Below are 14720 nucleotides of genomic sequence, written 5' to 3'. Positions count from 1 at the left end.
CCCCCTTCCCTCCCCAGCTCCCAACCCCCTTCCCTCCCCACCTCCCCAGATCTTCCCCCCATTCCCTCCCCGCTCCCTCCCAGCTCTGCGCCCCCCTCCCAAGAACTCTTCAGAGAGGCTGCCAGGCCCATCACACACACCCCACCAATGAAAAGATTCAAAACTCCAGCAGGGAAGACAGGACGAAACCAGCAAATTGTCTCCTCCTGCATCCAAATCACTCAGCTGCTGGTTTGTGGCAAACAGTCGCAGGAAATATTTCCAGGGAATTCGTCGGATGCCTCAACCCTCTGAAGGACTAAGGCATCCTCTGAAGTCTATCTCGGGGGAAACTCATCCTGTCTGTGAGCCTGTTAAAAATCCTTCTTCCCCTTTCCTCCAGGGAAGAGATGATTTTCCTCTGGTTGCTGGCGGCGTGGCCATCAAGGGTGGCTGAGAATGTGCATGCTGAATTCATAGCACATGCGTGTTCAGAATTGACAACATGTCACTTCCTACCCCGAAATATTAACTTAGGCAACTCACCCACAAAAAGAAAAAAAGAAAGAAAAGAAACAAACAAAAAAAAAGCAGCCCAAAACTGAAAGGGAAGTAACTAGTCTGTTCAGGCTGAGGGGCACGCATTGCTCCCAGTCCGGGAGGCCAGGAAGCACCAGCGTGGCTGCCATGTGGCTCGTGGCTACTGCTCGCTGCCCTGTCCTCACAGTGAGGTGGGGACCAGGGATCTCTCTGCGGCGGTTTGATAAGGCCTTCATCTCATCGTGAGGGCCCCTCCCGAAGGTCCCACCTCCTAACACCATCACATCGACGTAGGAGTTTTGGGGGGACACAGACGTTCACATCACAGCAATAACTAAATGTTGACTCTCAGATTGTGGACCTTGCGTCTGTAACAGACGGACACCCGTCCTTTTTCCCCAGGTGCTTTCCAGAATAACCTCCTCGAGGAGACCCGTGTGCCCATGACTGCGAGAGTCTAGGTCGGAACACGAACGAGGGAAGTGGCTTCTTGGAGGAGCCCATGCCCCATCCCGAGAAGCAGCCGCGAGCTGTCACATCTAGACAGTAGCAGCCAGGCAGGCCCGGGATTGCCGGATCTTCCCATTTTTTCAAGAAAAGCCCCAAGTGAAGATTTTCCTGTGAAATCGGTCCATTGTAAACCTTGGCTCCAATTTTAAAAAATGGTGCAGGCAAAATAAACCGCACACGTGGGTGACTCATCCCCCGTCTTTGGCCCAGGGACCCTGCTGTGCTGCAGCCTCCCGGCCCTGTGGGAGGGGTGTTGACGCCTAAAATTCTCGGCAGGTCCCAGCCAATGTTGTGCATGTCGCCCACCCCCCACAGGAGGAGTCTGAAGTCTGCGGGCCCTCCGAAGGCAGTCTCTTGTGGGTAAGTGGCTTCCCCACGCAGGCGATCGTAAGATAACCATTCCAAGAATGTCAGGGCTCTTCTTCCAAGAGGGGAGTTGTCAGACACGTTTCATTTTTAACTCTCTGGACCTTCTGTTCTTCCCAGGAGCTCCCAGCAGGTTGCCGGTCGGCTGGGGGGAGCACCACAGGCTCACTTTGGCCCCACCCCACTTTCAGACGACGCGGAGCCTCAGGCGCTGGGTACGGGTGTGTGTGCACATACGTTAGTCCCTGTATAGTTAAAAATACCAGTAATAGTCTGCTGATCAGCAGAGTGTTTGTTCAGCACCCGTGTGCCCAGCACCGTGCCAGGCACTGCGGTGGAGACAGGACTCGGGGATGTGGACCTGCCCCTTCCGGGGCGCGCATTCCCACGCGGGAGGCAAGACTCACGTCCGTGGACCAGCCCGGAGCGGTGCAAGACAATTTGTCATTTGGTGTGAGAGTGTGTCGTACAGACTTGAAGCTTGATAGGGACCCAGAGAGAGACCGGGAAGGAGGCCTCAGGGTCAGGACTTCCTGAGGCGCCAGGAACGGGGCCAGTCTAAGAAGAGACCTCAGTCCCTCCCTGCTAGGGACAAACAAAACGCATTGGATTTGGGGGCTAAGAAGTCACCGTGGACTTTGGAGCAGAGAAGGGGCTTGTCCGTGTCAAGTTCAACAACTTTAACGCAAACTCATGAAATAACAGGAGTAGCTTCGGGGACAGTCCTACAGCATGGAGAACCCCGCGGTGTCGCAACCAGCAACACAGACAACACTCACCTGTCCTAGCCCGGCTGTCAAGGAGATGCGACGATTCCAGGAGCCCCTCACCCAACAGCTCAGTGTCCCCAGGTTTCCACAGGCCCCACACGGGGGGAGAGGGGCTTCACTGCCAAGACCCAGGGCTTGGCGCTCTGCTCTGCATGGGGAGAGACCACACACGAGGTGGGAAAGGCAGCGGGACCCACAGGAGGGACAGAAGAAAGGACACACGGAAGAGAGACTCGAACAGAAATACCTAGTGAAGAAAACACACCAAAACATATGGAAAATCTGTCTCCTAGGGAGATGCGAGGTCCTCGTCCGTCGTTCTCTAACGAGCCTCTGTGACATTCCTCCAACAGCAAACTCTGCCTCACTCAGGTGTGCTTCTGGTATTACTGGTAGAATCCAGGTGTGTCGGGGAAACGGCGCACAAAATCCCGACTATCAGTTCTCACTGCACAACAGAAGAGCAGCGTGTTCTGTAGGGAGTCGGGACGGAGACGGGGAGCTGGGGGAGAAGGGGCTTTCCTCACGCCCAGGCAGGCGGCGCAGGGCGAGGGATCACGGCGGGGGCCCGCCTCGCGGGTGGGGAGGTCGGTGATCGGGGTCACCACTGCCTGGGACACGGCCGAGGGGCAAGGAGCGGCATCCTCGGAATCCTCATCCTGTAACAACACGGAAATGAAAATCCCACCACTGACCACATTTAGTTAGGCCACCAATTCCGAATCGGTTTCCTGTTCTACTGTCATCACTATGTACAGACATTCTCTACTTAAAACCAGAGAAACCTATTTCTAGACCCTAAATAGATCATTTTAAAAACCCTAATTATTACACCAGAAAGTAATAACGTACTACATGTTGGCTAATTGAACTTAATAAAAAAAATAAAAAATAAAAAAGCAAAACAAAACAATAAAAATCCCTAATTAAATTCATGCTTTTTTGAACAGAGACAAGACGTGATAAAATTTAAGAATCCCATAAAGATTGTACATTCTCAGATTGGCATTTCAAGCTTTTTTTTTTCATTGCTTAGAAAAAAGCCGTCCCACGAACACGTTCCATAAAGTTGCAACACCTGTGTTCCAAGTTACTGACCAGCAGCACGTCCAACATCGGTCTTAGTTTCCATCACTTACACACGAGCCATGGGAAGACATTCAAATACTTTCTACTTCCCCGTCCCCCCGACGATCCCCTTACTCTGAACCCCATGCTCATCTCTCTGAGGGAAATCTCTCTCTGGAAGAGCTACCACTTACCCAAGCTGCGACTACCGGGCAAACGGTCCACACCTCCGTCCCGTTTGCTAAAACCATCTGCAACCGTCTCTTCCCTACGGGGGTCCACTTCATGCCTGTGGGTTCTCTCAACGACTTAGACCCTTTGAGCGCAAACCTGCCGAGGCCCAGGGAAATTAATATTTGGACAGATCTTCATGGAATCACGGGCATTAAGTGTCTCCTCCTCCGGACCGTGTCTAATTTCTACCTGATGGCGAAGGTAAACCAGGTGCTTGGCTCTGAAAAGCTGGTGGGCTTTTCATTAAGCAAAATGACCCATGTGAAACCAGCCCAGGACCCACGGACTCCTGCCTAACAGGTACCTGTTCATCTGGCTCCAAAGTCAACACCCCAAGTCTAAAACCGATCTGTTGTCCAGGAGGGTGGGCACGAAGTGTCTTTCCCTGGAGCGTTCTTAATGGAGAAACACAAGCAGAGTCACTAAGATGCCACGTGAGCCCTGAGCTGGCCCTCCTTAGCCCTGCCGTGGCAAGAGCCACCCTACCTGCCCTGTTTTCCCTGCATGCGACAACTGGCAGTTTCGCAAAACCCAGACGGAGAACAGCTCTCTGGACACCACCAGCCCATCTTCTTCCTACTGGAGCTGGTGCCGTGCATGAGTAAGCTGTGTGCACAGCCACGGCGCATCGGCCACGGCCTTCCATCCTGGCACGCAAGCCCGTCGAAAGCTGTGAGGCTGGGACCAGCGGGCCCGGAGCTGCTGTGAGCCCAGGCCTGCGCAGCAGGGCCAGAACCCATGTGGTCACTCAAAAGATCACACACAAAAGCTTTCGTTCAGTGAGAGAGATGGAACTCAGTTTTATTGTGTCCTCTCTGAAACTTCCATTTACCCACGGCCTCATCTATCAAAGAGGAGGAGGGAGCTCTGGATGAGTCCCCAGAGCTCGAGCGCGTGGGGATGTGGTGGCTGGCGGCGGTCCGGCTCGGAGAGATCACGTTGCCAGGGCCGGTCTGACCGGCCGCTCCGAGTGCGTTTGGATCCGTTAGTGTACCATTCCATAAAGTGCTTCTGGAGTTCAAACCTGCCAAGCCGTCAAAAGCGTCCACACTTTCATGACACAAAGGCTAAAAGAATCCCAACGGGTGTGCCACCGAGTCCTTCCCAGCTGGGTCTCGTGGTTGGCACCGGCCGCTTTAGCCGCCAAGGCGCTGGCCCTCACCCCAGGCGAAGCCTCCTGGCCGCTCTTCAGGTAGTGGATTGTAATTTGGATCCTCATCTGGTGTATCAAAAATAGCCTTCCTAAAAGGCAACAGAGATCACTTAGTCCCGCAGTCACCTCGAGAAGGTCCCCCGGGGCCCCCACCAAAGGACAAACATTACACCCACCTACCAGAAAGTCATCGCGCTAAGAAAGTTTCACGATCATTTCATGTTTGCGTTAATGCTTTACCTCCAGGACTATTTTTTTTTTTTTTTTTTTAACTACGAAAGCAATACATGTTAGTTGTAGAGAAAACACAAAATATACACAGACATCCTTAATCTCCAGAGAGAAATCACTGTGGGTGTTGTCATCATTCTTCCACAACTTTTCTGTGTGTAACAAAAGTTAGATCACACTATTGTTTTGTAACCTGATTTTCCATGAATTTATCATGAAGGTCTCTCCACAACCAAGGTATCGCCCCGTACCCACTGGCAGATGGATGGATCAAGAAAAGGGTCCATCCACACAACGGGATAGTATTCAGCCTTAAAAAGGAAGGAGGTTCTGACTCCCGCGACATCGTGGATGAGCCCTGAGAACACCATGCTCCAACAGCCAGACACGGGGCAGACACTGCGGGATTCCACGTGTGAGGGACCGGGAGCAGTGCCGTCACTGCCGAGGCTGGGGCGGGGACGGAGCGTGTTCCTGAGGACAGAGTTCACTTTGGCAGGCTCGAGAGCTGAAGGATGGACGGGGTCACAGAAACACAACGTGAGGGCAGTAATGTTACAGAATGGCACATCTGAGCTGCGTAACGGGACACATTTCATGTTACATAGATTTTATCACAACTGAAGTTAAAAAAACCTCACAAGTCATTCCAAGAAAAATTATGCAGATCACAGGAAAGGACAGTCAGTGTCCAAAAGACTTTTAAAATCCCGTTAGACGGTCATTCAAGTTCCCCTTAGAGAACTGACCATTAAAACAGCATCTGCTCTTTGGATCCGTGTTTCCTTTTTTTTTTTTTTTAAACTTTCTTCTTTTCTATTTTTTTTTTTTTAAGATTTTATTTATTTATTTGAGAGAGAGAGAGAATGAGAGACAGAGAGCATGAGAGGGAGGAGGGTCAGAGGGAGAAGCAGACTCCCTGCCGAGCAGGGAGCCCGATGCGGGACTCGATCCCGGGACTCCAGGATCATGACCTGAGCCGAAGGCAGTCGTTTAACCAACTGAGCCACCCAGGCGCCCCTGGATCCGTGTTTCTAATGACACTGCCCACGGCTGGTACCGTTAGAAATGCATCCAAAAACTTCTATCTTATAGTGGGGTCAGGAAAAGCATCTATACTTCAGCATGAGCTGCTTGAATTCTTACAAACTAACAATAAAAGCAAACACACACTGGCAGAAAAATACAGGGCTGAAGAGGCAATTCGAAAAGGAAATCCAAAAGGCCAATAAACATGAACACGTTCACTTTTGTAAAAATGGAAAGAAAACATGTTAAACAGCGAGGCCGCTTCTACTTCCCGAACAGGCACGGGACAGAACAACGTGGGCACGCAAGCAGGGAAGTGGAGCCGTGGTGGCCCCGAGCCGGACGGGGGTTGGAGGGACATCCCAGTGGCGTAGGGCGCACACCCATGGACGGGCCTGGTGCAGCGTGGTGAAGCCTGAGGAGGCTTCAGGCGGGCATTCCCTGAAGAGGGCAGCCACCACGGGGGTGCGGGCAGAGCAGGACGAGAAGGCGTCCGAGCGGGGGGCGGGCGGGCAGCACCGTGATGAGAGGCTGGTTACGCACGGGGCTCACTAAATAGGTGGAGAGAGCAATGACCACAGGGTCAGGTCCCTCAGTGTTGGTGAGAATGGGGGCGCTACGTGCATCTCAGCAAACGGCACAGACCCCTCTACGTGCGAGACCACAGGCGGCTCTTGAACGCCCGCGGGTGGATGGAAGCAGCCGTATGGTGACCTTAATCATCAGAGCGACGACCGCCACTGTGAAGATCGGTGCCCGGAAACCCGGTGCTGGCGGCCGTGGGGAGAAGGGCACGGGGTCACTTCTCTGACAGTCCTGCCAAGGACACGACACCTGAAGCTCAATGTCAGGGACGCTAGACAAACCCAGTGGCGGGACATCCTACAGAAGGGGCCGAGAATCCACAGAAACGTGAGGGCCACGATGGCAAGGCGAGACGCAGGAGCTGTTCCACCCTGGCAGAGACGAAGAGGCGTGACAAGCCAGTGCGACACCTGGGCCTGAGCTGGACTCTTCCTGCAAGAGCGCCTCCTGGAACAACGGCCAGGCGTGGCTGGGCTCTGAGGACTCAGGCTTTTCCTGATTGTGACTATGTAGGGAAACGTCCTTCTTCATGGAAAATACACATTCATGGGGGGGATCATGGGGCATTTGATGGGCAGTTTACTTTCAAACACCTAAGGAATAAAAAGTCCTTTGAAGGGTTTGTAATTTTCTGTAAGTCTGAAATTCTTCCCAAAAAAAATTCGTAAAATCGGGGCACCTGGGTGGCTCAGTCGTTGGGCGTCTGCCTTCGGCTCAGGTCATGGTCCCAGGGTCCTGGGATCAAGGCCCGCGTCGGGCTCCCTCCTCCGCGGGAAGCCTGCTTCTCCCTCTCCCACTCCCCCTGCTTGTGTTCCCTCTCTCGCTGTGTCTCCCCCTCTGTGTCAAATAAATAAAATCTCAAAAAAAAAAATCATAAAATCGTAAACAAACCCATAAAACGAGACGGCATCTTACAGCTCTCCCCCCAGGAAAAAGTAAACCATCCTCCCATGTCGGACAAGGCTGTGGGGAAAGGGACGCTCTACGTGGCTGGCAGAAACGTCAACCTGAGCATCCATTCTGGGTGGCGACTCGTGAATAAACAACAGAGCAATCCCACTTCCAGGAGTGCAGCCGTCGCAAACAGTCACGGACGTGTGCCACCCAAGGAAAGCCGCACTGATTCGGCATCTATCGGTAAAAGGGAGGAGTCCGCGGTGCTGGTGTGGTTCCGTAGGGCATTTGTAACGGAAAAACGATTACCACGTATGACATCGAAAAGGAGCTTACGAGAGTTTTTAGAAATTTAGCACCCACACAGCAAAAGACGGAAGAATATGTATCAAAAGGTCAACAATAACAGCCACTGTTCCCACTAAGTGGGATGATTATGGAGAGTTGTACTCTCTGCTTTGCTTAACTATTTGACAACCAACATTTTATAATAAACACTCACATTTTACTCCTTCTAAATGCAGCAGGTCTCAAGGACACAACCTTCTGGAGTAGGAAGAGGTCCCATAAACCAAAGCTCCACTCTCAGGAAAGCGAGGGACAAGACGGAGACGGACTTTCTTAATGTCACACAGCGGATCAGCCTACACCTGGTTCCCAGTCTGCCTCACGGCTTAGCTCTCCTTCTCTTATTTTCTGGAAGGCCAGAAATCCCACCACTAGAAACGTCCTTGTGGTCAGTTTCACCCATTGCACCACCTCGCCTCTGTAAGCTCAGACAGCGGCTCTCCGGGACCCCGCAGGCTCTGCCCAGGGACATGAGGGGCTGGCGCTCAGCGGGCAGCCTGCCACGTCACCCTCAGGACACCCCGAGCTCGTGGAGCTCACTCCTGCAGGACTCTGGCACCGTCCGCTCCGACCCAATCCAGATGCTCATCCACTGCAGCCCGTGGCTCAATCTGCGAATACTGACTGACCCGAACGACGAGCGCCAGGAGCTATGGGAGCCCCATGGAAACACAGATCACGGACCCTGGCCCGCGTTATCTGCAAGGAACGTGCAACCTGATGTCCATACTCACAAAATAGACGGTGTTTTCAGAATTCTGATGCCACCAGGCTGATTGGGAAATACGTCTTCCAAGAAAAAATATATGTGTCCAACTGCAATGCCTAGAGTCGCCCAGAAACAAAGAACGAAGGAGAGGATGAAAATTTTGACTGCAGGTGGATCTGCCAACATAAATTCCATACATTTAGGAAGAAATGTCAATATAATTACTCAGAATTAAAGGATATTGTAATCTTTGAGCCTATAACCACCAAATAATCCCAAGACAGCCATATGTGAGTGCCAGACGTAAAAATCAGTGGCAGAGTTAAGTTCACACGCCAAGTAATAGAACAATAGCAATGAAGACTCTTACCCAGGAGGTCCACAATGATCGAGTTCCCCAGCAACAAGGAAAAGCCCATGAGCACCCAGGGCAGAAAGGGGGCCTGGAAGTTGAGAAGGCCGAAGAAGTTCATGCGCACATACGGGTTCCTTCGGCTCCACACGTAGACGAGCATGATCGTAAAGGCCTGGCCCAGGAAAACTAAGCTCACAAACAAACCAAAAAGCTAGCAAGTAGCGTTAAGGAAAACCTCAACATCACACGTGTAACAGGGAAGGCTGAGCAAGAGAACGAAGGGCTGTGTTCTAACAGAGGTCTGAGGTAGGGAAGTCCCACAGTCATTAATCTTTAGAGGAAAAGAAAGCCTGAAAATAATTACCCAGAGCAACCAGGCAAAAATGCGTGTAGGCCAAAACATCTGGACTACAGCTGCTTCCCAGTAATATTCTGTTTCCATGAAGTTCTCAACTATTTGGAACATATAATAATTCCTTGGTCAATAATTACATTAAACTTCACTCACCATTAGCACCTTTAAGAGGTGAGTAAAGCCAGCCGGAGCCAAACCATCTTGTCAGACCAGACTACGTTCAAGTCTAAATTACACTAATTTATCAGTTTCGATAGCGACTGAATGTCTCACCAACTTAGTTTAAAAGTACACACACCGAGGGGAACCCGGGGTGGCTCAGTCCGTTAGGTGTCTGACTCGGTTTTGGCTGAGGTCACCCTCCCCCCAACAACAAACTCTCTCTAAAACCAACCAACCAACCGTACATGCATGGACAGTCCTCCATCTGATGGACAGTCCTCCATCTGAAGTAGTGGCAGTGACCCACCTGTTACTGCTAAACGCCCCTCTGACTCGCCCACCCCGAGGCTCAGACGCAGTCACGGAGCGCAGGCTGGGAAGCGGCCACAGTGCCCGCACCGACGGTCAGGAGGGCCGCCCCATCCGTGTGCTGAGCTTATCTAGCGGACTGTGGAAGACAGCTGGAGGCCTTTGGCAAGACAGAGGGTGTTCGTGAGCGTTTTCCCGTATTTGCTCTATTTGTTGAAGGATACGGTCATTAAGAATCCACCAAAAAGGAACATAAATACAAAGTCTGCTGTCCGACCTCGGAAAGAGCCTTCTTCTAGCATTCGACAGTAGCGGTATCTTAAGTTCCAAGTTAAGAAAATGGTAAGCACACAAGTGGGAAGAAAGTCAAGTTTAACGTATGGCTGCAGTACACTGGGCTCCGCGTTAGCCGTTCGAAGCCAAGCCTTCGCTTCCGCGAGCGTGTCCACGAGGGGCAGTGTGGGGATGTCCCTTCCACCCGGCGTTTCGGGCGAGGTGAAGACCAGCTCCACACGGTACACACACTGCTCCCGACTGGGGAGCGAAGCCCGAGGCCGCACACACGTGCTTGCAGGGACTCAGGAAACCTTTCCAAGCTGGGTCGTCTTTCCCGGACACAGCCCCACCACGACCTGAGCCACCCTTGTTTTTTCACAGCCCAACTTGGAAGAAACGCCCGGCAAGAAGCCTCGCGTGAGCATCTACTTTTGCAGGCCAGGCAGACTCGGCATTTCTATACCTCAGTTAATAAAGACGCATCATGAGGAAAATATTTCATTATTAGAAACTTACCAGGATGGCGTATCTCACAGGACACACAGGAATCCATCGGGCAGGGATCCTGTCACCCCAACAAGGCCCCGTCTCCTGCACACGAGCTGAGCTGTAACTCCCCTCTCAATCCAGAGGGTCACGTAGAAGAGGAATGCCCCGTTCAGGGGGCCCAATTACCACCTGACCATAGCATCCCTCTTCCCCTTGCAACAAGCAGCAAGTGGCCTGCCAGGGAGACATATGGCATGGTCTTTCCAGCCAGTAGGACCCGCAACCAAGACCCAGGGAGCCCTCACGTTCTCCAGTCCCCAGGAAGCCGATCCCAGTCCTGTGCCGACACTCTGGGACTCATCACCGTATTCGGGTACCTGCTGATGTTATGTTGCAAATATGCCTCAAAGAATCCACTGCTCTCCCTCGATCTGATTTGTAAGGGATTTACGGGCAGTAGTGTACTCATTCTTCGAGTGAATACCTCCCATCAGAACAAACAGGAACCGACAAACACCCTCAAAACAGGACTTTCTGACCAGCTAATCTCTACCACGGACCCAGCACCCAGAAGTCACAGTTAGGAGAGTAACAAAACCAGCAGCATCAGAAGCTTCAACTTACATTGTATTCCCTAAGCAAACCTCCAGGTTTTATGCTAACCCCACTTGATAAAGGATACAGAAAAATCATGTTAAATAAAAAATTGAATCCCACTGGACCAAAAAATAAGAAATTGGTGATTAGCCTCCATATCTGTTAAAAGAAAAAAATCGAGAAAAGACACATTAAGTAAAATATACTAGGAAACATTTCCACATTAAGACAAAAGACATATCCTGGGGTTGCAGTGGTGTGAAAGGCCATGAGTAAGCGACATTATGATCTGAACCAGAAAGTGGGGCGCACGTGATCTGACACTGGATTTCTGTGCTGTTTCCAGTTGGAAGTCTGAAAGGTATCACTCGGCCCCTGAAATCTGCAAATAATAGGACAGAAAACTTGAAATTGTCGTTGTCTTAAAAAAAAAAAAAAAGCCCGGACCATATGGTCAGGCGAATCATGGGAAAAGCTGGATGGGACGACGACGTTAATTCGCAGAACAGAAACCAGGGCTTTCGTGTGTCTAGTGTCAGAATCTAACGAGCAGTCTTGAGAGGCCACAGAGAAACTCCAGAGGTCTCACTTAAATTGCCAAGAAATGTTTCTATATTAGTCCCTAAGAAACATCCAGAGGAAAGAGTAATTCTAGAACATTCAAGTTCTAGTCTGAGCAAACAGCCAACACCCTACAAGTAAAGCTCTAATGCTCTAATAATTAGTCTCATTGGCAGATACCAGGACACTCGTTTTCATGTTGGAAACCCTGATACCCTTTTCCCTACCCAACCCATCCACACCCACAATAAAAACAACTACTCACGATGGGAGAGAACTTCACATTTTAAAATGTTTTAGCACAATCTATAATCTCGTGTGATCCTAATAACCCCGTGAGACACAGGCTGGTGCTCCCATCCCCATGTCACACAGGAGGAAATGGGGACACTTGGAGAGCGTGAAAACGGCCTGCCCAAGGGAACTTGTACGGGGAGACTCTGAATCCAGGCCTGGAAATCCCAGCTCCAAATGCGGATACATGGTGTCGTCAAGAGTTTAACCCCAGGCAAAACCAAGCCAAGCATGTTAACAGGAAGCAGTGCTTGGATGGAGCTACAGTGCCCAGCAAAGGCCAGGTGAGCAGTGAAGGACGAAGGCAGTGACAAGAGTCCACAGGACTGCCTTGTGCATCATTCAGTTCTTCAGAATTGGAAACAAAGGTGAAATAATTCAGTTCTACATACTAACTGCCTCCAGGATTTGAGAGTCCCCAACTTATCGAGGAGACAAACATCTAATCAAGTGCAAGTACAAAGCGAGAGATGCTCTAAAGGAAGTGTTTACAGATACCCTGGGGACACAGAGGAGGGTGAATCTGAGAAGCTACACAAAAGCTGGAGCTCAGTGGGTGTAAAGTGAATGACACACATTCGACAGAGGGAAATTACTGACTCTTGGTCCTCCTCCCCCTCCAACTGGTTATCTGATCATCCCTGAGCAGGAAAACACACCTTTCTTTGAGCATTCTAATTACTGGAAAGGACTAGCTCCTACGAGAATCTAATAAACTGGCATGTTGTTTAAGGAGTCAGTCTTTTGGACTTCTGTTAATACCATCTGATCCCTGGAAGACGGATCAATCTAAAAGCACTAACAGAGTCGAGTTTCTGAACTGGACGGTGGTGATAACACCGATGTGTTACGTGGACAACCTAGGGCATCCTCTGAGGCTCTCCCTGGGCTGTTCAGTCTCCTCTCCAACTACAATATTAACTCTGAGCCAGTAATTTCTACATACAGGAACTGGACACATCTAATTAAAACCCTGCAGGGAACTTTACCAATAAAATAGAGATTCTTAATTCCTACCCTTGGTTGACTGCGGTTTGGGTACATGATGAGGAACCTGAGAATCTCTTCAAAGTTCCCTAGGTGATTCTGAAGCCCAACCAGGATGCAGAATCACATCTTTATTACCACCCTCCCCGCCCCCCTCCCCACAATGAGACAATCAAATATTCCCACTGAATTCTTTTTTGGTAACACGTGGAAGGACCTGCTACCAAAAAGTATGAAAAACAAGTTAAACAACTGAAACATGAGCTGTGGTTGTGATGGACCACTTACTTGAAAGTGTTTAAAGATTAATTCAGGATTGAAGTACAACTGAAAAGGTGTGATCAACTCCAACTGCTGAAAAAGAAAAGAGCTTCTTAAAGCAAATCGACCAACAAACAGAACATCATCTACGACAAACGATCAGTAGGTCTAGCAGCTTCCAACTCTCAGTCACTCTGGCTGAGCCCTTCAAGGCTCTTCTTCTTAGGCAAAAAGGTCGGTAAAGGGTTCTGCAGGAATCGTCCAATCTTCTGTACCCCTCATGCCTGACACCAAGACAAAACTCTGTTCTACGCTGCGGGAGCCGATGCTGACCCGAAGGCAAGGGGGGCAGGTGCCGCTAGCCTAGATCCAGGGCAAGGAGAAGGGCGGCCACGCATCTGCCCGCCGCCCGGCCCCCGCCTCAAGCAGCCGTGCGAGGCGACCCAGCCCCCCGAGAACCGAGACTGAAGACGCCGCCGCCGGCAGGGCTGGGCGCCTCCAGGCAGTCTCTGTACCCGGACTCTCTGCCCCCCTCCGTCCTCGACGTCGGAGCGGACCGTCTCCCCGCCAGTCACCACCGTCCCACCCGCCCAGCGCCTGCCTTCTCGACAGCGCCGAGCTGCTGCGGGCCCGGCCTTCCGCTCTCGGAAAGCAGCCGCAGCCCCGCCCCTCCAGCCCTCGCGGGCAGCACCGCCTTCCCGGCTCGCTGCACAGGCCGCCCCGGACCCCAGCGGGCGCCCCGCACGCCTCCACCCACCCCGGAGGCCAAGCCCTCTGGGCTTCCCCGAGGCCCCGGCGGGGCGCAGCGCGGACGGAGAGCCTGGCGCTGCAGCTGCTCACCACGGCGGCGGTGGTGAGGACGCAGGCGGTGGTGTAGGCGCGGCTGACCGGCGGGATCTGCAGGTACTCCAGCCGGAGGCTCTGGTACGCCATCTTCCCACCGCCGCCGGCCCCCCCGCTTCCCCTTCCGCCAGGCAGCCCCGGCGGCGGGGCGGGACCAGGGCGGCTGCCGCCCAACCAGCGCCGCGCACCCGGCAGCCGCCAATCGCCAGAGCCGCAGGGAAGGCGCGCCGGCCAATCACGAGTCGCGCCTCCGCGGGGCCACCCGGCCGCCCCACCCACCAGCCCGCCAACGCCGGGGAGCGGCGTGTACGCCCCGGGGCCCTCCGCCAATCCCCGGCGGCCACAGCGGGCCCTTCCCGCCCGGCCCCTCGGCGCCCGCGAGCGAGGCGGCCCCGCGCAGCCAGCCAATCAGGAGCACGACGGCGCCCCGCCCCGGCCGGCGTCGCTCGGCGCCGCCTCTCCGCAGCGGCAGGCGGCGGCTGGAGGCGGTGGCGGGAGGCCGGCGCGTGGCCGGCTTCGTCGCCCTCGCACCCGCTCGGGTAAGGGCCGCGGGGCTGCATCCCCCCTCCGAGCCGCGGGGAGGAGAGGCTCTGCGCTCGGCACCCTCGCCGGGCGCCCGCCGCCCGGGCCGCGCGCCGCCGCCCCCGAGCTCCCGGCATGCCGCGGGGCCGCGGGGCCCGACGGGAGCGGGCGGTGCGCCGGAAGCGGTCCCCGCCCGGCGTGGCTGCGGCGGGCATCCGGAAGAAGGGCGGGGTCGGGGTCGGCGTCGGGGGTGGGGTGGGCGGGAACCCGGGGAGGGGGAGACGCTGGAGGGG

The 14720-nt window shown here is 53.2% G+C and overlaps 2 protein-coding genes across 3 annotated transcripts in view; one reads left to right on the top strand and one right to left on the bottom strand.

Moving 5' to 3' along the window:
- Positions 1–4072: 4072 nt before the first annotated feature.
- DERL2 (derlin 2) lies at positions 4073–14197 on the bottom strand. 2 transcript variants are annotated; one of them, XM_034989352.1, is made up of 7 exons: positions 13903–14197; positions 13090–13152; positions 11045–11118; positions 9822–9915; positions 8787–8982; positions 8442–8532; positions 4073–4709 (listed from the first exon to the last, which is right to left on the bottom strand). In XM_034989352.1, the coding sequence occupies exons 1-7, from the start codon at positions 13993–13995 to the stop codon at positions 4604–4606; spliced, it is 717 nt and encodes a 238-aa protein (XP_034845243.1). In that variant the 5' UTR covers positions 13996–14197; the 3' UTR covers positions 4073–4603. The 2 variants fall into 2 exon arrangements, with proteins under 2 accessions (XP_034845243.1, XP_034845242.1); XM_034989351.1 differs by having other exon boundaries at positions 4074–4709; positions 13090–13155; positions 13903–14195.
- A 124-nt stretch (positions 14198–14321) lies between these two features.
- The window catches only part of MIS12 (MIS12 kinetochore complex component), a 5342-nt gene continuing 4943 nt past the window's right edge, over positions 14322–14720 (top strand). The window contains exon 1 of the mRNA XM_034989353.1: positions 14322–14444. The gene's annotated coding sequence lies outside the window, so the exon portion shown is untranslated. The remainder of the gene's footprint in view (positions 14445–14720) is intronic.

This window comes from Mirounga leonina, unplaced genomic scaffold (genome assembly GCF_011800145.1).
Source record: "Mirounga leonina isolate KUSES-001 unplaced genomic scaffold, KU_Mleo_1.0 Mir_488, whole genome shotgun sequence".
Lineage (NCBI taxonomy): Eukaryota > Metazoa > Chordata > Mammalia > Carnivora > Phocidae > Mirounga > Mirounga leonina.
This window is presented reverse-complemented; position numbering and strand designations above follow the sequence as displayed.

Coding starts and splice junctions, on each gene's coding strand:
- DERL2 (XM_034989351.1), bottom strand. CDS start 13,995: ATGGCGTACCAGAGCCTCCGGCTGGAGTACCTGCAGATCCCGCCGGTC. Junction 11,119..13,089: donor TAATCTTTAAACACTTTCAA/GTAAGTGGTCCA, acceptor TTCTTTTAACAG/ATATGGAGGCTAATCACCAA. Junction 4,710..8,441: donor CTGAAAACACCGTCTATTTT/GTGAGTATGGAC, acceptor GTTGCCTTTTAG/GAAGGCTATTTTTGATACAC.